Genomic DNA, 24,444 nt, shown 5'->3' with positions numbered 1-24,444 from the left:
ATTGTTTCAGATGATAATCTAGCACTAGCTGTTCTAATTGACTATTATTTGTATAAATAAAAGCAACTGACCTTTGTATGTTGGCATTCTGCTTCCTTCTCAAATGCGTTGATGGTTTGAATTATTTTTCCCCTTAGGTTATTAAGAAACTGTCTGCCATGCTGTTTAGAAAGACACAGGTTTACTTCTTTTTCAACTCTTATCTGTTGTATTGATCTATCTTATTAAACTTCACTTGTTAATATATCTAATCCAATATTAATCAGTAGAAGAGATGGTGAGTTTCCGTGTGCCTTCTTCCATACTTTAGTGGACATGTCTCTCATGATTTAGCTTTTGAGCTAAAGCATATGTATAGTTTTTCATGTCAGTGAAGTATCATTCAATTCTTATTTTCTTGAGTTTTAAAAACTTAGAATAGATTGCAAAATATTTCAAGCATTTTCCAAGGACATAGTCATATTGTGTTTTCCCTCTTAGATCTACCAATACAGCATATGATGCTAATAAATAACTAAATATTGAATGTACTTTTCAATCCTTAAATAAATCTCATTCAATCACTAACGTCTTAATTTGGCAGGCATTATGTTTGCTAGTGTTTAATTTTTTTAAATCAATACTTATGAAATGGTATACTTGTGAAGTTTATTTATGAACTTTCCTTATGAGGTTTTGGTGTATATATTATTATACATACTTCATAGAAAATATAGTGAAGATTACTTAATTTCCAATGTCCTGAAACAAGTTATAGCACTTTGGGAATATATGGACTTTAAAAGGTAAATAAAATTCTTATGGGAAACCATTTGGACCTGGGCGTAAGAGTGACTGTTTCTTTTATGTAAATGAGTCTATATTCTCATCCAAAAGGGATAATTTAGGCAATATCTGTTCCTCTAAGAAATTGTTCCTTTAAAGTTTTCAATTTTGTTTGCATGATGTTTATAAAACCTCTTTCTTTGAGTTATTTTTTCTATATTCTTTGTTTACATTCCAAATGCTTTCCCCTTTCCCGGTTCCCCACTCCCCATATGTCCCATAAGCCCTCTTCTCTCCACCCATTCCCCAATCATCCCCCACCCATTTCTATGTCCTGGTACTCCCCTACAATGCTGGATCAATCCTTTCCAAGATGAGGGCCCTCTCCTTCCTTCTTCATGGGAATCATCTGCTATGCTAATTGTGTCTTGAGTATTCAGAGCTTCTGGGCTAATTAATATCTACTTATCAATGATTGCATTCCACGTGTATTCTTTTGTGATTGGGTTACCTCCCTTAGGATGATATTTTCCAGTTCCAACCATTTGCCTAAGAATTTCATGAATTCATTGTTTTTAATTGCTGAGTAGTATTCCATTGTGTAAATATACCACATTTTCTGTATCCATTTCTCCATTGAGGGATATCTGGGTTATTTCCAGCTTCTGGCTATTATAAATAGGGCTGCTATGAACATAGTGGAGCATGTGTCTTTATTGCACATGCCGGGGAATCCTCTGGGTATATGCCCAGGAGTGGTATAGCAGGGTCCTCCGGAAGTGCCATGCCCAATTTTCTGGCAGAGGGTTAATATCAAATATATACAAAGAATTCAAGAAGTTAGACCCCAGAGAACCAAATAACCCTATTAAAAATGGGGTACAGAGCTAAACAAAGAATTTTCACTTGAAGAACTTCAGATGGCAGAGAAGCACCTTAAGAAATGTTCAACATCATTAATCATTAGGGAAATGCAAATCAAAACAACCCTGAGATATCACCTCACACCAGTCAGAATGGCTAAGATTAAAAATTCAGGAGACAGTAGGTGTTGGCGAGGATGTGGAGAAAGAGGAACACTCCTCCACTGCTGGTGGGATTGCAAATTGGTACAACCACTCTGGAAATCAGTCTGACGGTTCCTTATAAAAATATCTTATAATTAATTGTTCACATTAATTTTCTGTTCAGTATTCATATCACTGGCATTATTTAAATTGTTTAGTTACATTTTTCTTGGTCATTTTCCTCAAACAACCAGGATTTTCAGTTATCAATTAAGTCTGCTATTTTTCTGTTCTCAGCTTTATTAATTTCTACTTTAGTGTTATTTGCTTACTTATATTTCTTTTTTATATCTATTTTTGTTATTTTGGGGGGTGGAATTTACTCTCCTTTAACAATATAATGCAATGTATATTCTCGATTGTTTTATTTTATTTTATAGATTCTGTTGTATATCTTCATTATCATTTAAAAAAAGAAATTGTGTAGTGTCACTTCATATTACTTCTTTTAGTAAATGTTTCACAGGAAATTTTAAAATGTCCAGGTGGAAAGGATTTTCTGGTTCTTTGCCTCTCCTAGTAATCTGGAGCTTTGCTGCACTGTAATCAGCAAATGTTGTTGATAATATTCTTACTCTAGAAAACATTGACATTTTGAATCTAAGTAATATTTTTTACAAGTGTTCTATGGGTATGTTTGATAATAGTATCATCAGGGCTTGAAGCCTTATTGATAATGTTTTTTAAGTTTTTTGTCTATTTTTTGTCTGCTTGCTCTATCTTGTACTGAGAGAAATGTATTAATGTTGTCTAATGGCACAATCTTCATATCTCTACATAGAGCTAGCTAGCTAGCTAGCTAGATAAATAGATAGATAGACAGACAGACAGACAGATATCTAACCTACAGTTTTTGCTCTTGATAAATGTAGTTGTTTTGTTTATCGAATTAATATTCATGAGTGTTCTATTTTAAGACACATTGCTTTCTTATTTTATTTACTTGTTATATTGTTCTGTGCTTTATGGAATCTTCTAGAACATTTTATTTTAGGTGTGTCTCTTGTATACAGTGGCAGTATGGTGTGACTTGCCTAAGGCAATTGAAAGGGCTTCTTTTTATGTGCACATTAAGCTCACATTGATCAACATGGCATTCTGACATAATGTGTAATTATGTGTATTGTGTTATATTTCCTCATTTCATTCTCTTTAAAAATGTGCCTTTTCTCTTCAGCTTTATCAAACCATTTTGCAGAATTTGTCCCTTTTCTATCATCTGAACCAATAGTAATACCTAATGGTTTTTCAGTTGTTGCTGGCATCCTTGATGAGCCATTCATTGCCTAGACAAAAGCCAATGAGGCAATTTTAATGTCTTATTTACTGGTCTATTGTCTCATGTTTAAGTTATATCATTTCTGTTATCACACTTAACATCTGTACATTAGTTCAGCACCCTAATCTTCTCCACATCTGTACTTCTGGATCTATATCTCCATGTGTTAATATGCACAATAGCCATCACTTTGTTGACCTTTTCTCAGCCTTTCCCTAGTTGGATGACATTTGCCCTTTGGTACATTCTTCACAGAGAGGAGTCTTTGTCCCATGAGTACAAACTTCTCTAAGCTCCTCTGTTTGAAAACTCTTTTAAGTACCAGGAGTTGAAGAATGTTGGTTGGTTATAAAAATCTGTACCTCTTGCACTCTTTCACTAATATTTCTAACCACTTGCATAGGTTTGCTAATCTACTTTTTTTTTATATGACATGAGTGTGTTTTAAAAAGTATTTTCAGGCATACACAGATAGACACATTCGCGCGCGCATGCGCGCACACACACACACACACACACACACACACACATCCATAAACTTCTAAAGCTGTATTTTCCATAATGATGTAATTAGGATCTTGAGATGCCATGTGAGGCTGGGTATTTAAACAGGGTTATTTTTGATTCTTGCAACTCAAGTACACACTCACCTTCGATTCCAAAGCGATGTCCTAAAATTAATTTCCTAGATTCTGCTTTATTTTCATATCATATTAAGTCTTTTGCTCTTTTCTAAAACTGATATCCTAAAGTTGAACTCATAGATAGGGCTGTTGTCTCTTTTAATAAGAATACACAATTGCTACTGGTATAACTTCAGATTCCAAGAGCAGTTTGGAAAAATTAATCTTATTAGTGAATCTTTCACTGAAACCACTCCTTTTATCACCCTGATGACAGGAGATGCTCTTATTTAGGGGCACCCCTTAAATTATCACTTAATAACAGGTTTTAAACTAAATGTGAACAGTTTTTCCTGTGAATTCCTCTTACAAAACCTTTTAGGTAAAGTATATTGATAAGAACCAAGCATCTCTTCTTACTTGTAGGAATTGTGGAGTTACTATGCAGCCACTGCCAGATGTCACTGGGGTGATGACACAGTGTCGCTTGAAAAATTTTAATATCCCATGGCCTCTGTATAAACTCACAGCATTCTCATAGAACATCTCAATTAGTGGTTTCAGAAACACAGCTATATATATTTTCAGTCATTTATCCACAGATACTAGCTCCTAGGCACATTTTGTGGTGATACTCTCTATAGACTGCTTAAAAATCCTGAGATGAAATATATATTTTATGTCATAAAATATTCTTCTATAATACTATAATATTGTATTATATTCTATAGAATATGATATAATATATATCAAATTTTAATAAATTAAACTCATTTTTCGAAACAGGATTATATTTTTTCCATTAAAAAGATGCTTTGATGAACATATTAGTGAATAAATCTTAGCATAGACTGATCTATTACCTTGGGGTTAATTCCCAGATGTACAATTGCTGGCTGAAAGGGCATGACTATTTAGAGTTTTTCTTCTCTTCTGGAAACAGTGTAGTGATTTATACTTTCTCTAATTTTATGACAGCATAAATATTCCAGGCCTTTCATTTGATGATAAGAGCTTTATTACAATTGATTATGAATAAAGGTTCAGATACTTAAATATTTTGGGGGTACTTTACTAGGGGCTTACATACGCACAATTAATTCTTATTTATATACTATATATAATAATCTTATATAGTATAGTATATTCATATAGTATATGAAATATACTTAATGTCCTTGCAAAGTTGAGATGATTGTTCCTATCTTTCAAAGAAACTGGGATTCAATTATAAAAAAGAAAGAAATCAGGATTCAGAAAGATACACCAACATTGTCTAAACCATACAACCAAAAGAATTAGACAGCTGGGGTTTAAAGCTACAGTCCTGTCACCATATGGCAGACACATCAAGGACATGACAAACCACCACCATAACCACCACTACAACCACCACCGCCAACACTACCACCATCATCAGGCCTAATATTTATGGGGTACTCACCATGTGTTAAGCACTATTCACAAACATCTTCGACTTTTACTGCCAGACTTATGTGGTACTATTTATTCTTAAGACAACAATGACTGAAAGGATGTACTAGTTTAGAACTGCACAGCTTATATGGTAGAATTAGTATTCAAGTTCAGGCAGTTTGGCTTTAAAGACCAGGCCAGTGTTGAGCATATTATAGTGGCCCATAGAGTAGTGAAAAATCAAAACAAAACAAACATACACCAGACTCTTATTATGAATGATTTTTAAAAGGAAGAAAAATTGTTTAAGTCTTATAGATTAAAAGGAGAAAGTTACTGTCTAATAAAATATCCATCCAATAGTTCTCTAAGAAAATGTGTATTCAGGGTTTTGTCTGCAAAGTTCCTATCCTAATTCCTGTAACCTTTACTCTTTAAGCAACATATGGTCTTTTAAGCTGAATACACAGAACCATTTTCTAGCCAAATGTGTGAGGTATAACTTGAATGAAAAATCTTCTAATGAAATTGGTGACCCAAACTCAATTGAAAACAAATCCCCCCAAGTGACTTGGAAATGTCAAGATTTAAGAAATTCGAGATAGGCAAACTTTAAAACATTTACAGAAGTATAATCTAGAATCCTCTCATTGCTATTTGAAGGGTTAATGAAGCACCTTCATTGCTAGTCACTACTTTAAGTCTTTCCCTATCATCTTATTTAGGTATTTAGACATCATTAAAATTATGCAGATTATAGAAAGGATTATATTTTCTTTTCACCTCTGTAAACACTCAAAATTTTTCTGTCTCACCTCCTCCCTGAGAAAGCCAACTTAATGAGCTGCAAAGCACATTACAGTGAATGGGAAAATATTTTCAGCATTTTTATGCAGAAAATACCTCATTAGAAGCAAACGCTTTAGCAAGCAGATTTAAACTCAATAAGAACTTGTACTGAGTAGGGACTTTTATAATAAATCACTAGCATGTGTAAGCACTCTGATGAATAAGAGCATCCCAAGATCCTTGGGTTGCATCACAACCAAGTGCTGAATACAGCACGGTGCCCTGTATACACCCAACTGAGGGACTTAGTGCTCACTAGAAAGACTTGCGGATCATCTACTCTCCTCAAGCGTTTATCTGGCTATGTTATAATATACAGGTTCATTTAGAGCAGTAGTTTTCAACACTCCTGATGCTGTGACTCTCTAATATAGTTCCTCATGTTATGGTAACCCCCAAGTTCAAAATTATTTCCGCTGCTACTTCATAACTGTAATATTGCTACTGCTACAAATTGTGACATGAATATCAAATATGTGGGATAGTTGATAGACCATCCGAAAGGAGTTCAACCCACGGGTTGAGAACCACTTCTCTAGATCATCTAGTCTTGCTCAGGGCCATTATCTGATATTTTATGACATGGAAATTCATTTAGATGAAGTATGCTTCCATCTGAATGTTTGTCATCATAGAACCTGTACATTTTTCACTATTTTGCATATTGCATGGGCCATACTGGTATAGGATTTAGAGTCATGGATTTAATTTCAAACCAAAGTATGAATTCATGCACGTACTGCTACAACTTTAGACTTTGGACCTTAAATCAGAATAAGAGTAGTAGTAGTGGCAAGCTTAAGGACAATCTGGACTGGCTTGCTCATGAAATCACAGTTCTTGACTTCAATGATACAAGTACACGGGAGCACAATTGGTTACTTATCCCCCACTGAAGCCCCAGAGGACACACGTGGAGTGAAGCGGCTGCTGGTTGAGTTTGCAGGTGTTTCTACTCAAGTGCCTCTCTTAACCATCATCTATGGTCCAAAGTTGAGAGCCTGGTCTGAGTCACAGCCAAATCTACCCAAATTAGGTTGGAACCACCCACAGTGATGATGTCACTGAAGTAATAATTTACCCTAGGGAAGTAGCCTCTTACATTGAATGGGAAAGTGTGAACTTATGATTGATCGTAGTGGTAAATTTCATATCACATAAGTTCTTTTGCAGCCTCTCCCATGGAGTCACACTAGTAAATAATGGTAGTGGTGATGGTGGTTTAACATTTATAGATGTCTTACTCTGGGTTTGTCAGTTCCTGTACTAAAGCTTTGTGCATCCTCAAGGCCCTAAGTTAATACCATTAATATCTCCATATTATAAAGACAATAACTGAGAGAAAAGAAAAATAATTAAATCCTAAACACACATGCAGAGCTGTGATTCAAAGTGAAATTGTCATCTGATTCTGATTTTACAGTCATCAACTATTGTTGGTTTACTGTATGTTCTGTCTGTCTCTCTGTCTCTGTCTCTGTCTCTGTCTCTGTCTCTCTCTCTCTCTCTCTCTCTCTCTGTGTGTGTGTGTGTGTGTGTGTGTGTGTCTTTCTCCCCTCCAAAAAGGAGTGAAAGGAGTTCCTACATGCCTAACTGACCTGCCCTTTGAGGCAGCCAAGCTTCCCTCACTTGATGTCCAAGAAGAGCAAACACATATCAGCCAGCAGCCACGTGCTTACCGTCAGGAAGTGGCGGTCCTTGGCCTCGCGCCTCCTCTGGCTGTGAGCTGGAGGGTAGGCTGGCAGTGGTGGAGCAGCTATGGGGAGGGGAGCAGCAGCTCTTTGCTCTCTGCGATCACTTCGGCTCCGGTGTTCTGAGGGTGCAGAGTAGACACACACAGTGAAAAAAGACATGGTATTTTCAATTGTTTTTCCCCTCTTGAGAATGTTAGCAAAAGGCTATTAAAACATAAAAGAGCTCTCCTTAATCTATATACCATATCAAATTCTTAAAATGGTTCTTAACTGAACATTCACTTGCTGTGAATACAAGGGCAGATGCATCCATCTCTATGGTCCCATCTTATAATCTTGGAACAAGGTAGGCTTACTTATAAGTATAACACACCTCATATCAAAATATCAGAAGGTTGAAAAAGAAAACAAATGTTGAGAATAATGATGGAAGGCTTGCTGCCATACGGATTCATGTATAGCATGGATGCGAACATGGCACAGCTTCCTGGACCTAGACGTCACTAGCTCCAGGAAAGAACTATGTGGAGTCAAGAATTATTTGGACATAGTTTTTCAACAATAGATACCTGCACTGGCTATTTTATTTATCTTCTATTTTCCTCTAGAAAACTGGGTAATGAGCATCCATCTTATTCCAGCCATCTAAAAGCCTTTCCTTCCTGATATCCACAAAAACTCAGAGGGCTTTACAACCTTGTGCCCCCAGAGATACTAAAGGAATACCAATGACAGCATTTTTCTCATTCCAGGATAAAGCTGCCTTTGTGAGAAGGCTAAGAAATATCAGAGGGTAGGGGATAAAGTAGTCATGACTTCATAAGAAGAATCACTGAGCAGAAACCTCAGTGGAGTGGTAGAGATACCAACCCACCCACAAAACTTTCAAGCCAAAATTTATCCTGTCTACAAGAAATGTAGGCATGAGGGATGGAGCAGAGACTGAGGGGATGGCCAAACATTAACAGGCCCAACTTGAGACCATCCCGTGGGCAAGCACCAATCCCTGACACTGAATGGTACTTGTTTATGCTTTCAGGCAGAAGCATGTTATCCTCTGAGAGGCTCCACCCAGCAGCTGACTCAGACTGATACAGACACCTACAGCCAAACAGTGGATGGAACTTGGGGACTCTTGTGGAAGAGTAGGAGGAAGGATTGCAGGCCCTGAAGGGGACAGGAACTCCACAGAAAGATCAACAGAGTCAACTAACCTGGACCATTGGGGGCTCTCAGAGACTGAACCACCAACCAAAGAACACACAGGGGCTGGACCTAGGCCTCCCTGCACATATGTAGCAGATGTGCAGCTTGGTCTTCATGTGGGTCCTGAACAACTGGAGCAGGGGACTGTCCCAAAAGCTCTTCTGTCTGTGGGATATATTCTTCTAGCTGGACTGCCTTGTCTGGCCTCAGTGGGATAGGAAGTGCCTAGCCTGGCATAGACTTAAAGTGCCAGGGTAGGGGGAAGGTAGCAGGGAAGTAGGCATGGCCTCAGAGAAGAAGGGGAGGGGAGATAGGGGAAGGATTGTGGGAGGCAATGACCAGGAGGGGGTAAATGAGTGTGATGTAAACTGAATAAGTTAAATTAAATTTAAAAATATCACTGAGATAAGTTTCTAAGTTTGATCCTCAGTATCACAAAAGATAGATGGATATAGACAGATAGACAGACTGACTGACTGACAGACAGATAGATAGATATCACAGTGATGCCAAAACACAATTTAGTTTTCCAGTATTTCTGTATACCTCAGAATATCCCTTGCCCATACTAAATGTTATTTCTTGAACTACAGCTTACACTCATCCCCAGAGCTTAAAGTTTCCAGAGGTACAAACCAAGGTACAAATTGGTAGATCCTATTTTTCATTCTGGTTTTACATTGTTTAACGTTAGTATCATTCATGCCACATACAATATTAGTCATAATGCCCAGTGTTTATTGCTGTGTTCCAGAAATGCTTCACTGAAGCTCTTAGCTCCACCTTCTCAACAACCCCACGCAAGTGGGCATCAGTCCTGTCCCTCACCTTCAGATGTAGAAACAGATTTAAGGAGAGATCACTGTGCAGTGATCAATGGTCCAGACATAGCTCAGTGTCTTTAACCTCCATATGGCTCAACCTACAGACATTGTGAAGGACAAAGATACTCACTCATTGGAGCAAGAGGTTTTGAGATTTTCAATATTTGGTTATATTTTGCCTTAATTTAATTCTTTGAATAGTTGCAACACTATAACTTATAAGGCACCATTTTTATTCTCCTCCCTTAGTTTTTGCCTGTGCTATGACACAGAGAAAACTGAGCTGACTCTCAGGTGATGTCAGATGCCTGTTCTCCCAAGGTCCTATATTTCCCATTTGTATCCTTATATTGATAAAAAATATCACTTCTCTATTGTCAGCCTTTTCAACTCTAAGTGGACCCTGGAGAAAGGAGAAGGTGTGTGGTTTGTGTGTGTGTGTGTGTGTGTGTGTGTGTGTGTGTGTGTGTGTGAGTGTGTGTGTGTGTGTGTGTGTGTGTGTGTGTTTGAGATAAGATCTCACTTAAATTACCCAGGCATACTTTAAACCTGGCAATTCTCTTGCTTAGCTTCCTGAATAGCAAGACTTACTGGTCTATGCCACAAGACCACATACAGAGATAAAAAAAAATTGCATTCATCTTTTAATCAGAGGTCCTAAAGCACCTGTGAAATAGGCTTTCACTAAATGCTTGTAGAAGGATTGAACAAATTACTGTTTTACTGCAATCTGGGTTTTTGAAAATGAGAATGCATCCCATACACTATATTTATTCCATATTTATGATGGGTTGTGTCGTTGGTACCATTAGTGCTCCATGCTTCTCTATAACTTATTGCCTGTTTGAACTGGTCTCCTTAATGCTGGTCCCATCTTTGCTTGTTTTATTTAATATTTTTCTGTCTAAACTATGAATTGAGCTCTCTCTAGCTTTCTGATTTCCATCAGTGAGTTGACTGCCTTTTCTCTTTAATACCAAAGCTTAGTGTATAGGTTAGGAAAACACGACCTTGCGTTCCTTTGCTTGGGATTCCTTAAAAAAGATTGGTTTCCATGCACAACCAGAGAAAGGTCTTAAAAACACATCAGAGAGGTGGTCTCTGCTATCCTGCCTCTAAAATCAATGCTCATCAAGAAATTTTGAGCTAAATGCCCTTCTTGATGAAGTTCCCAACTCTGTCACCCTCGTTTTTCTCTGCAAGCAATCATTTGGACTTTTTCTAACAGATAGCCCAAAGAAAAGCTTTTACATTCTTAAATTCGCCAGGCAGAGCAGATGTGTGCTACTGGATAGAAAGAAGTGAAGGGAGAGTGGAATGAGATGGGGATATCAGCTCAATTCTCCTTTCAACCATTTCTCTCCCATCCTATCTTAAATACATCTGCTCTACCCAGGCCAAGAGTAGGCAGCTTAAAGTAATCCCTCACTAATAAGACTTTTGCCAGTGGTGAGCTAGAGACTCTATCAGTCCACCCGGGCCTGCAACTGCAGTCAAATCTTCATCCTTATTCTTTTAGACCAATGAAACGTAGACACCAGCCAGAAACTTGAAAGGAAAGGAAATATAAAATATAATTCTCTCTTTATAGCCATGTATTAGTCTCTCTGTGTGTTTTATGAACATAAAAGATGGCATAACTTAAAGTTATTACAGGCACTGAGCATTAAAGAATTGCTAAGAAAGAGGGAAAGCAATAATTGTTTTCTAAACAACCTGAAATCCATTTAGACGTCACTTCCCTGAGGCTCCACAACATGACAGGCGCATTTCTGTTTAGTCCCCATAGCACTGAATTGACCCTATCTGCTTACGTGGTCATCCTTCTCACTACACCAGGTATTTTTGAAGGCAGAGACCACACTTGATTGCTCTTTCAATCCTATGATCTAGCATAATGCCTGACCTTAAGTACAGTTTGTTCAGGGTAGGGAGATGAGATTAAGGCAGCCAATTTAAAGTTTAAGTTCAGTTCCCAAACAAGCACAAATCTGCAGTCACCCATTTTTACTTACCCATGTTTCATCATCCCCTCTCTCCCCATGAAAGCAAGGAGATTCCAGCTGTCCAAATAGAGACTCCCCATAGGGAAGCTCACTGCCACATTTGGGGAGCCAAGTCCTTGTCTGAAAGTTTGGTATTCGTCCCAACCACCAGGTGGCAGACGTGGGTTATGCTGGTGGATATACAGTTACATTACTGTTTCTTAGGCAAGGTATATATATATATATATATATATATATATATATATATATATATATATTTGCTAATTTTAATTCTACACCACTGCATGTTTGTAATTCTATGATGCCCATAATTCCTGTTTATGGCTCTCTGCAGTGCTATTAAAACTACTACACCCAAGATTTGCTATTGAGCCAGACACAAAACAAGCCAGTCTGAATAGGGCAAAATGAGCCTCCATAGTCTTCCATCTAAAGCCCAGAAGGCTGTCTATCCATCTCTTATGTCCCAGGAAGAACTGCAGAGAAAATTGATATTGGCACTTGCTGTTCTTCAGTTTTGCTCTTAAGTCCAAGCCTGATGAAGCAGTTAAATATGATAGCTTATGGGTAGCTCACTGTTATCTGGTTAAATCTGTAAAAAAGCTAATCAGGGAGGGCTAATTAATAATAATAAAATGATAAGAAATATGATGTCTACAGGGCTAATGTTACTCAAGCTCTCTAATGATGGGATCTGCAAACACATTTAGTGAGAATGATAAAATTCCTCAGTACTCATCTTGTGCTTTCAATGCTCAATCAGCTTTCTCCAGAATTTCATTCCCTTCCATACATATCCACTGAGGATGTACCATATGCTGGGTTTTTGCTATATGCTTTGAAGAGAATTAATGAGACGCCATCCTTGCCCGTGAGTTGCTTGCTCATGGATTAACAGTGGAAGGCAGACATAGTGGTCAGTTCTAACAGATATGTGGCATGTTGGGAGGATGACAGATTATGGGAAAGGTGCCTTGGAATATGATAGTAGACAGATTTCCAGGTGGAGCCTTGCACTAAAACTTTTTTGAAGAATTTTTTCAGTCCAATCATAAAGCTGAAATGAATATAGATATCACAGTATCTTACCTACTAATAACATGAATAAAAACTTTTAGACAAATACTTTGGGGAAAGTTGTAGGTCAGTTGTTTCATTAAAAAGAGATAAAACCAAAAGTCATACAAATGTTGATGGATGGAAACAGTACTTAGGGTTTTCTATCTTGGTAATAGCTTTCAAACATTTTATTTGCATTGTAAGATTTTTGGAAACTATCAATCCTTAAATAGGTGTAAGGGGTATATCACTATAACAAATATAGTGAATATGCAGATACCATCTGTTTCCATAACAAAAATCTAAAGGCCAGAAAATGTGACATACCATCTTCTGATATCCATTTGGGGGTGGGGTGGGGTTTTAAAGGAGAATGAGCATTTTGAATGCTCTCACTCTAATGGGTTTTAAGGCACTGGAAAGTAAGAGAGGTTCATCCTCGGCCTACACTGTTATATGCCTATCGTTGGAACTCTCAATACTGCGATAGAAAAAGCAAATATGAGTATCTATTTTTATGAGACACAGTATGTGGCAAGGCAGGAAGAGCTCTGGCTAGAGAATAAGAGAATCAGGGCTTGGTCCTGGCTCTTAAGCTAGTCTGTATGATCTTGAACAGGTTTCCTCACATTTTAGCCTTCCTTGCACCTCTGTGTAGAATGAAGGCACTGGATCAGCTCAGAGATTCTCAACAGAAACAGAAGAGCACTTGAGAGCCTTATTGAGATTTTTAGAACAATTGGGCAGAAGCCAGGCATGACAGCCATACTGTAATGCACTGAATGGTCAATGAAAAGGTTCCAGGTCCCATACAAATTTCAAATGCCCTGTCCAAATCTCTTATTGAAAGAATCATAGAATTTATTTCTGAGTCAAATCTAATTTCCTTTTAATTATAAGCCAATGTATTACTTTGTTCATATCAAATAACTGTTAACTATAGCAATGTTCATGGCTCTTCTCCTGACCCCTACCTCCAGGGCTCCTTCATTTCTCCATGCTTCTGTCTTTACTTAATTCAAATTTATTTTTGAGAGGCACAGACATCTAACTGCTTTTCTTATGTCATCTAATACAATTGTGAATTGGCACTTGAACATTGAGATACAGTAAGGCTGTAATGGTAACTTTAATCTGTATATACATGTATCTGACATTATGCATGGATTTCATTCAGGGTAGACATGGGAGCATTTCAAAGCACTTGCTTTAACTGAGGAGGTAATAAGACTAATGGGACAGAAAAAAAAAAAATCCTAGACGGCACAACTTCTGATGTTCTCCCAGAAATTCCCCCAACCTGGCATCAGTTACCTCTGCGCAGGGCTTGCAGACTCTGTCTGGCATGGCGGTGCAGCTCCTCTACACAGGGTGGTCTGGTAGCTGGGAGGAAGATGTTTCGTTGTTGGTGCCATGGTGCACGGTAGTATACACTCAACTTGCTCTCGATGTCCAAGTTGGAGACAGCTGCAAGACAAAGAGCAAACAGTGCAATGTGCATCCGGAGTTTGGATTGTACATTTAGTGGGTGCTGGGGCAGGGGAGGTGACAGGGGGCTGGGAAGGAATGTAGAGGTAAAATCCAGACTGCTAAACTAACTCAAGACTGGAAAACCTTTGAAGTTTATAACACAGATCGGGACAACTATGCTCTTGGACCAAGAGAGGACAGGCTACAGGATACATTTTTTACATTGTTTCTGGGGTCTACACGAATTTTAGACTTTATGTTATTTCTTGTCCCTTGTGGCTTCTGGCTGCAGGTTCCTGATCCTGCCTTCCACATTCCAAAACCATTCCTTGATGTTTTCCCTGGTTTCACCAAAGGTTAGCACAAACATTAAAGGACAGGTGTGCTAAATGTGTATTAAGAGAGGGAATTTGTAGATAACATAGTTCTTACAACTCTAAGAAATCAAGGAAGACTATCTTTCTCCTAAACGTAGCACTTAATTCACTATTGTCTCCTTCATTACATTCATTACAAATACAGCCCAGGACAGAACAAATTCCTTAAGAATAGAGGATGCATGTCTATGGAAAAATGTCCTAGGAACTAGGGGCCTATGATTAAGAAATGGCCACCCAGAGAGACTGAGGAGCATTTGGCGGCTTATTAGTCTCAAGACAGCTGAGATCCGGTACAGTTGGCTTTATCCTTCAGACCCCCGATCCAGAGCCAGGCTTCTGGCCCAGGAGCATTCTACTCTTTTCAGTCTCAGCCTCTCTACCTGCTCTGTTTGCTTGTTTCCCAGCACAAGGTTTGGAGACACTCTGATTCACTGTTCATCCCTATGCCACACACAAACTTTTGGTTCCAAGCTGAGCATTTTCTTTTAGAAAACTGGTCTACTATTGCCACTTTGAGAATTCTAACCTGGAACACGATAGTGTATAGGAAAAGTAGAAAGAAAAGGAATACTTTGTGGAAGGGAATAGAAGAATGAAAACTGGGGGGAAAATACAGCCTTTTGATAGTTAATTTTTGTCCTCCCTCACCATGAACTGCAGTTCTTTTAAATACAGTATTTAATAGCATTTAGCAGCATTTAATAGTACTTATTAGTCTAGAATAAAGTTTTCATTACTACAAGAATCGCTCACAGAGGGCTAAGGATATAGTTCAATGGCAGAATACTTGCCTAGCTCATGTTAAACACTGGGTTTGATCCTTAGCACTATAGAAAAATTAGAAAGAAACACATCAAATGGTGTATTGAAATATGAGCAGAATTGAGAGGAATATAGGAATATTCCATGTCTCTATATTATCTAACAGAAAGTTCCATGATGAGAAAATTTCCTATAGCTGTACTATATAATATAGTATTCCCTTTGCCTTTGGCTCAAGAAATGGGAGCGCATAGTGGCTATTAAGTACTTCAAAAGTGACTAGTTAGTGAGTGGGGAACTAAATTTTTAAATTTACTATTAATTAAAATAGCCATATATGACTGACAAATCTAACACTGTAGTTCTGGGATGACCATAAATAGTTTAGCATACGTTTTCACCCTTGGTCACATAGATGACTCTCTTCTACCTCTTTATTCTTCCTGGATGTTTAATCTTTAAAAATTTGAACCAGAGAGCTATTTCGCTGAGTAGGGGCAGCACTCTTTTGGAGGGAAGAGGAGGACCAATGGAATCATAAAAGAAGGGAGTGATTTTCTTTCTCAAGCTATCCTATAGCTTCAACTTTGTCCTTACAGAAACTGTATGATTCACGAAGGGACAAGCTGATCTTTTCAGGCCTGAGAGAATGAGGGAGGCCTTGGTATAGAAGGGAGGGCCAAGGCTTGATCAGGGCATTCCTCGCCTGTGGACAGTGGGCGGAGCTCTGAAGACAGAACTCTCATTCAGTTACCCTCTGTGGAAATACTCCAATGCAATGATGAGATTGCCTAGAAAACCAGACTGCCTCTGGACACAGAGGTCAACTCCTGCTCAACAGGGCTGAGGTCACTGCTAAACTCAACAAAGGTGGCTGTGACTCATGTGCTGGTGACAGCTGGAAGAAGGGAAAGAACAGAAAGTCTGATTGTAGAATAAAAAAAGAAACAAACTCAATAGGCAATTCCGGAAGTGTGTGTGTGTGTGTGTGTGTGTGTGTGTGTGTGTGTAGAGGTAGGCCAGAAAACTTAATCTCCCTCGTACAATCATACTGTTGACTAGACCTTGGCAACTCCTCAATAAAGAAACAAATGAACAAAGACAAAACAAACAAACAAATAAATAAAAACATCAACTGTCTGTGGCTTTTCAACTCTTGGGCCAGGAGGAGCTGAGCTCCAACTATTCACCTTAGTCTTGGTATAAGGAAAAAAAAACCTCATCAGATGTGCTTGAAAAACTGAAGCTCACTGAGCCTTTTTAAGCAGGGTTCCCAACACTGTGTTGATAGCCTGCATATATTGAATGCTCTAACATTATTTATCATCAGGAACGTTTGAGAAATAATAATTTTTTTCTGATGATGCCTTGGGATCTTGTAGGAGGGAGAGGGATTGGGTGACATGGGAGAAAAGAGGAGAATGTTGATAATGGAAATACCTATTGACCCATGAACATTATACAAAAGCTATTAGTGTCAGGCACAAGGCTAGACAGAGCATCACACACAAGAATCCCTATCATCGTGAGGCACATGTTTTGTGGGTTTGTATGAAAATGTTGATGTGATTCTTCCCTAAAGTAACAGATTAAGAGAAATGCTGTTTGGTGCATCCCTCCTGCTGCAGAGTCCTAGGAATGACTTAACACCCTCAGATTCTAGAGGTCCTCCATACTCCCAAAAGTACAGTTCCCACCTTTCTGTAGTAGGCAATTCCAATTTCAGAAATTATCACAAAACATAAAATGTAAAGTAAATCAGCAATTTTCCTCATTGCTAAATATAAATTTCACATTATTTAAAAGGAAGTATTATTTTTAATGACCCTCTTTTGCTGATGCCCCAAACTCATTCCTACTGCAGTCAATGGATAAGCCAGTCCTAAGGTTTTTAACTGCTAAACTACATGATACTAAAGAACAGATTCCAAGAACTAAAAGAACTGGGAATGAATAATTTCTGAATTCCAGTATGGGTGCCCACATCCTGGTTCCTTGGAGGAGCAGACAGTCTTAAAAAGTAGTGGATGCTTTTACAGCCAAAGGTCCACACTTCCCTTATCTTTTCTCCTCTGAGTATCTAGTATTCTATGCATTAGCAGTTTACCATTTCACCTATTTGTTACCATGGTGATGTCTGTCAATGTGCTACTATGTCCTTTTGTCACAGAGTATTAGGTGTATGGTGTATCTACTAAAGGCAGAAAGAGGCACTAATGCAGCACTCAAGGAAGTTAACCCATTTTTCTAACATAAAGGTCATTTCTGGGCCTGAGGAAGATAGCTCAGTTGGTAAAGATTTTTCAAAGCATGAGGATTTGAGTTGAGAGTCCCCAGCCCAACATGGCTCACCCATAGTCCCAGCACTGAGGAAACAGTAAGAATGGGATTCCCCAGACTTTGCTAGCCAAATCAGTGAACTCCATATTCAGTGAGAAACTGTCCCCCTAAATAAGGTGGAAATTATTGAGGAAGACACCTGACATTGACCTCCAAATGCACCCCCATGTGTTCATGAAAACATATGAACATGCACACTCATCCACAAAATAATTTTGGCCAAGTAATGATTAGACTAAAGTTAAGTTAACCTTGGTCATAATGTTGCTATACCACCACTATTGCAAAGCTGTCTTGCACCTTCAGATACTCTCTGTCCAAATTTCTTCCATTATAAGCAGTTTCATCATGGCTGAATCATGAATGATTAGTTACCTCTATAATATATATATTCTTTTAGATATAGAAAAGGGGACATAAGCTTGGTTTGGCTATTTTATTTTAATAGGACTAAGGCCTCTTCTGTCAGAATCCTAGAATGGCCTCCAAGATATCCTTACTCTCAGTAAATAACCCATGTGATCCTCTTGAGTATGAGAAGAACTTGTGCCTTATGCTACATCAGCTTGCAAAAGGAATTTTTGTGGCCTCTGTGCATTTGACTTTTAAGTCCATCACAAAAGAAAGTATTCCGTTGAGTGGATCATGGTCTCACCGTGTAGATCTCTAGGAGACTGGCAGTAACACAGCCATTTGGTTATACACTTGAAGATACAAACTGCCTCATTGTGGAGAAGGCCTGATGATGGGAGATAATGGGCAACCTGTAGATACCGAAGACCCCAGTTCTATATCCTCAAAAGCTGGATTCTGCCAAAAACTAATAAGCTTGAAAGAGAAATCTGGGCCTCAGATGGCAGCACAGCCCTAGGTGACATCTTGATTTTAGCCTAGTAGGACTTTTAACAAAGGACACAGATTCAGACCCTCAACTCAGCATGCAAGATAATATTGGAGGGAGCTTAAGGAGTTAGAGTTCTTCTTAGGTGGTTTGCTTTTAGGAACTATTGGAAAGGAATTAAGATGGAAGGCACACTTAACCTTGTCCAAATTCCCTGCAACTGCCATTATCCAGTTTTCCTGGATAGCCTTATGAGATACACACACACACACACACACACACACACACACACACACATATATAATATGTAAGTACATTACGGATGGTTGTGAGTCACCATGTGGTTGCTGAAAATTGAACTCAGGACCTTCAGGAGAACGGGAGAACGGGAGAACGGGAGAGCGGGAGAGCCGGAGAGCAGTCGACATTCTTAACTGCTGAGCCATCTCACCAGCCCTGCCTTATAAGGTTCTTGCTAACTTAAATTATAATTTATGGGCAGAGAATAAAACACTTATTCTTGGGGCTGGAGGGATGGCTCAGCATTTAAGAGCACTGAGTGTTCTTCCAGAGGACCAGGGTTTGATTTCCAGCAATCCCAATCATGGTGGCTTATAGTCATCTGTAACTCCAGTGTTGGGAAATCTGATGCCCTTTTCTGACCTTCATGGGAACTAGACATGCAAGTGGTGCTCAGATGTATATTTAGACAAAAAAAAACACCTCGATGTATAAAATAATAATAATTTTAAAAGTTCATGCTTTAACCTCCTGTGTTGAGATTTTGTTATGTATTGTAATGTTAAATACTGGCTCCTAAAGTCTGGTTACCCCTGGGGACATGGAGATCCTCACATATACCAAGTGATGCTATCTAATTTTGCTCCTTAATTTAAAACTATTGGTTGAATAAAGATCCCTACAGCCTATAGCTGGGCAGAAGAGAGGTAGGCAGGAAGAGTTGTGGTTCCCAGGCTTGGAGTCTGAGGCAAGGCCATTAAGGGGAAGAGGATGAAAAGGAGAGTGGAGAGAGATGGAAAGATACTAAAAGGTAAGGGATCTTGAGAACTGGCTGTGAGAGCTGGTCCTTCAGAGGAAGAATGGTCTGGGGGGGGGGGGGGTGCATGGAAAGTCATATTTCAGGGTTATTGACAGAAAGTAGATACTAAGAGCTTAGAGGGCAGATATCTTTCCATCTCTAGTGATGATTGAGGCTTATTACAAATATAAAAGTTTTCGGTCTTTTATCTGAGAAGGAAATGATCGGGTAGAAACCCAATGATATTACATATTTACCGGACCCTCCTGTCCTAGAAAGATTTTATACATCACCAGAGGCTAATCCCAGGTTTTCCCTCTTCCTCTGCCAGGTTCTTCAAAATTAAATGAGGAATGGGGGAAGAAGACCGCTGAAATTAAAGTTTGAATTCTGTATGTGATTGTAAAAAAAAAAAAAAAAAAAAAAAAAAAAAAAGCAAAATTTGCCAAGTTACTTGGAAATGGAATTTTTTTTTTTTTTTTTTTTTTTTTTTGGAAATGAAATTTTTACCCCTTCGAGGGAGGGAGGAAAAATTTTAAGAACACATTCTTAGGGTGTATACAGGAAACATTTACCTACAAACACCTTTGTTAATTTCTTTCCTGCCTCTCTGCTGATTATCCCTACCCCAACCACATAATAACTTTTCAGCCAGAAACTCGTGTCCACACAAACCATCCATTCTGACAGCCTGTGATAGAAAGCAGTGAGGAGTATCACACATTAGTATATTAGGAAGCATCTGAAATAGTCGGTGTTGCAGATACACAGCCAGATCGCTCCCACTTCCCTGCTATGCTGAAGCCATTCCACAGCAGCCAACAGCTTGGTGAGCAAAATGGAAATGTAGTCAGTCGGGAGCTGCCTCTAGAGTCCTCAGAGCTGCTGGGAAAACGGGGAGTTCACCAAGAAATACCATTCATTCCCACCTGCTTTTCTTTTCTTTTCTTTCTTTCTTTTTTTTTTTTTTTTTTTTTTTTTTTTTTTTTTTTTTTGGCAACCAACCCTTTGTCCATTCTGCTTGACAACTTGGAGAACAGAGGAAGGCAACATACAGGAACAGCAAGAACTACAAAGGCCTGCCAAACAGAGTCGGGTTTCTTGAAATTGTCCTAGTGGGATTTTCCTGTCTGTAGAGCCATAGTCATTTAGACATGCTCCTCACTCTGGACAAACGATCTAATGTAGCCATCTCAGCATCAGAAAGATGGGTGATTTTGTAACAAGCTCCAGCTCTTCAAAGTACCCTAACTTCTACAAAATAGAATGCTGAAAGAACATATTTTTTTCTCAACTTCTATATCAAAATGAGGCTTCATGGTGGAAAGACTAGTCATTACTGTCACTGCTGTTTTGTTTTGTTTTGGATGTCAGATCACCAGGGCTCTGCACTGAGTTTGTAGTTCTGCAACTACATGGCTTTGTGGAAGTCATTGAACATTCCTAATAACCAGATCCCTGTCTTTCCATCTGAATGATTAAGGAGTTTCCATCTTTGGGCTTAGTCCTGCTTGCATTTGCTTTCTACCTAACTTGAATAATTCTGTAGTAAAGTGATAGCAGGGGGTGGTGGAGAGAATTTGGTTCCTCTGTTATAAAAATGGGGCTTAACCCAATGAGTGAGATCCAAAGAAAATCATGTAACTCTTTGATCTTGGTCCCATAATCCAAAAAAGTGGGATCATAGAACAGTCACAGTGTGGTTCTGAGGCTCCAATAAAATGATGCCGCATTGACCTATCACAGATTAATCAAAAATTTATTTCTTTTCCTACAATAGGACCAGACGAAGACCAAAAGTCTAAGGTCTAAGTTTTAAAAAAAAGGAAATATAGAAATGTTTAAGTTTCTTGAGAAGTCTCATAGGTAAAAGCACTTCCGTATGAGTCTAAGAACCTGAGTTCAAATCACAGTGGAGAACAATAAAGAGACATTGTCTCAAACAAGTTGGAAGGTGAACAGTCACACTAGAAGTTGTTCTCTGATTTCCATGGCATGAAAGCGACCAAACTCACACACAGGAATGTGTGCATGCACACACTTCCATACACATCATAATTTCACACAAAAAACAAATGAAAGGTAAACAACTTCTGTATTCTTAGTAGAGCAAATACAAATGAAGATGATGGCAATACAGGTCTCACATGCCAGAAACAGAAGTATGCCCGTAACCAAGGAGCCTGCCACCTCTCTAACAGGTCCGACAGCCCCATCTCTTATGTCCATTGACTAGGGAAGCACTTAACTATAACTTGGAGATCCTCTCACAGTCGTGCTGAGAGGTGCAGTACTCCATGCTCCTCAGGAGTGGTTCATAATGACTTCAGGTTACTTGCCTGCCTTATTCCACACCATACACTTCCTCCACAATATAAGCATATCGTCATCTGTCACAGACCAGCTATTGTTTTCAGAAATTTCCTGTAAGCATGGAACAGAATCGTCGGATTCTACTTCTGGAAGGGACCTCGGAAATTACAGTGTTCTGTCTTTTTTTTTTTTTTTCAAATTACAGGGCATGACCTATTAGTGGATTGCAAAACCCATTCAGCAGGTCAAGACTAGCATTTTTGAAAACAATGAAATAGAATAGAGTAGAATAGAATATGCCCAAGTGTACTGTGTTGATCCGTGGAGCTATTGTTTGTGTTTCTGCTGGGCATGCATGCACGGATTTGCTTGGCTGTGATCTAAAAACACATCTTACTCTGAGCAGCAGTCAATATGCTGTAAAAACCATGCTTTCAGTCACTCCTTTAGAATGTTTATAAGGAAACCAAAGGCTAAAGATATGATCTGAGTTTGGGCAGAGGCAAAACAATAACAATGATGATAATAAAGTAAAAACCTTCTGATCTTGGACTCATGGACTTTCCTGGACAGCTTCTGTGTCCACTACTTTTAGTCATGATTTGCAAGTTGTCACTTTTCTTTGGTTGTCTCTCAGAGAAAATGCTCTATTGCCTCCACTTTTATATGAAATCAGCTCTTTTTGATTTTAAGATTCTAGAAGCATTTCAACCTAGGTTGCATTTCCTGTGATGAACAGCCAAAGAAATCAAACTTCCACCCTGTTGCCTTAGAGATCCTAGGGCAACCTCGGGATACCCTTGCCAAGAACTCTATAAGGATACCATAGCTACCAGAGATAGCCCTGTGCACTTACTAGAAACAAGAGCTATGTTGAAGCTTAGAGAATACATGCAACAATAGAGTGGGGATATTAGTGAAAACCATGGGATCAGCAACAGAAAAATACAAACTCCTCTGGATAGTATAAATCTGGATTACATGCGAGTACTCAGGGTGCGAACATTCTGATAACTTTTTATTTCTTGTTTTGTGCTCTTTCTGCATTCTGCTTTCATATCAAACAACTCAGAAGAGGATTATCCAGGGTAGCAGATGGACTTAGTTTGGTTACCCTGATTTGTTTGTGGATGTACAATGCTTTTACCACATAGACTCTACCCATCCTGTAAGTCTCATCACCAAAAATAACCCTCTCACTCAAGGCTGCCCTCTTTGCCTCTAGGGATTCATTATTGTCTCCCTCCCTTCCATATTCCTTACAGACTTCCTTAGCTATCTAACCACATCCATGTACCTTAAACAACATCTCTCAATATAGCTGGCAATGTCACATACTGTCCCAAATAAATGTTTAGTGGAAATGTGTGTGATTGGTGTTGTTGCTTGTTATGACTCCCTGAGAAGTTTGGCAGTGAAATGAAATAAACACAAAAAGCTCAAATGGTGTTTTGTACCAGCTATGGGTTTTATTCATCTACAAAATTACAGTGGAAGAAATTTAGATAGATACAAAGAAGGAATTCACATCCATGGGATTGTAGAGAAGGGACAGGCTACATTACAATAAGAGGTTTTGGGAAAAAAATGGGTAGAGGGGGGAGTTTCCCAGAAAGGAAGAAAGAAAATGAAGAGATGGGGTAAATTGGCCTAAAAATGTTTCAGACTCAGATAGAACTGGCTTAGATGTAGTAGGAGATAACTAGGATTCCAAAATGGAAATTTTGCATATAAAATTAACATGTCTAGTAACGTGAGGAGTCTAAACATTCATCCGTACACACCCATTTATATCCAGCATACCTTTGCAAACTTCTGGGTCAAGAACCAGGGAACACAGAGATGGTGCTTTGGTTACTGTTTTGTCCCTGTGCCCCAAATACCTGACAGCAGTGATTTTAGGGAGTAAAGATTTATTTTAGCTCAGATTTCCAGAGAGATTCAAGTCTGACATGACAGAGAAGGTACCGCAACAGGAGCATGTGAAACAAGCTGCTCACATAATCTTAGTCTAGGAAGCAGAGCACTGGTAGAACTATAACTTTGAAAGAGCTGCCCCTAATGCCCTCTAAGCACACATTACCTCCTAAAGGCTCCATAGCCTTCCAAAACCTACCAGAGAACAGGCATTCAAAGCAGAAGTCTGTGGGGGACATTTCAGATCCAAACTATAACAGATATTTAGCATAGAGTCCTTGTCATCAGACCACTGTGGTCTTATATTCATTCTCTCAGTCTGCACTTCTTTGCTTCAAGGATTTATCATTTAGCTATTATAAAGTAAGGAAATAGCTTATGTTTCTCTTACAAAATCACTCAATGAAATGTAAATTTAAAAATGCCCCCTACCCTATTCCACTAGAAAAGATAAGATATACTGTGGTGGTTTGAATGAGTACGGTCCCTATATGCTCATATATTTGAATGCTTAGTTATCATCACGAAGTAGCACTATTTCAAAGGCTTATTAAGATTAGGAGGGATATTGTTGGAGTAGGTGTGGTCTTGTTG

The 24,444-nt window shown here is 38.7% G+C and overlaps 1 protein-coding gene across 2 annotated transcripts in view; it reads right to left on the bottom strand.

The window, feature by feature from the left end:
- The window catches only part of Nhs (NHS actin remodeling regulator), a 334,282-nt gene that overhangs the window by 36,569 nt on the left and 273,269 nt on the right, over positions 1-24,444 (bottom strand). For both annotated transcript variants that reach the window (XM_052171334.1, XM_052171335.1), the window contains exons 2-3: positions 14,103-14,255; positions 7,679-7,812 (exon numbers count right to left, since the gene is read on the bottom strand). In XM_052171334.1, coding sequence (XP_052027294.1) covers positions 7,679-7,812; positions 14,103-14,255 — 287 coding nt within the window. The remainder of the gene's footprint in view (positions 1-7,678; positions 7,813-14,102; positions 14,256-24,444) is intronic.

The sequence above is a fragment of the Apodemus sylvaticus genome, chromosome X, assembly GCF_947179515.1.
Source record: "Apodemus sylvaticus chromosome X, mApoSyl1.1, whole genome shotgun sequence".
NCBI classification, from domain to species: Eukaryota; Metazoa; Chordata; class Mammalia; order Rodentia; family Muridae; genus Apodemus; species Apodemus sylvaticus.
Note: the sequence above shows the minus strand (reverse complement) of the source record. Positions and strands in the feature narration are given on the sequence as shown.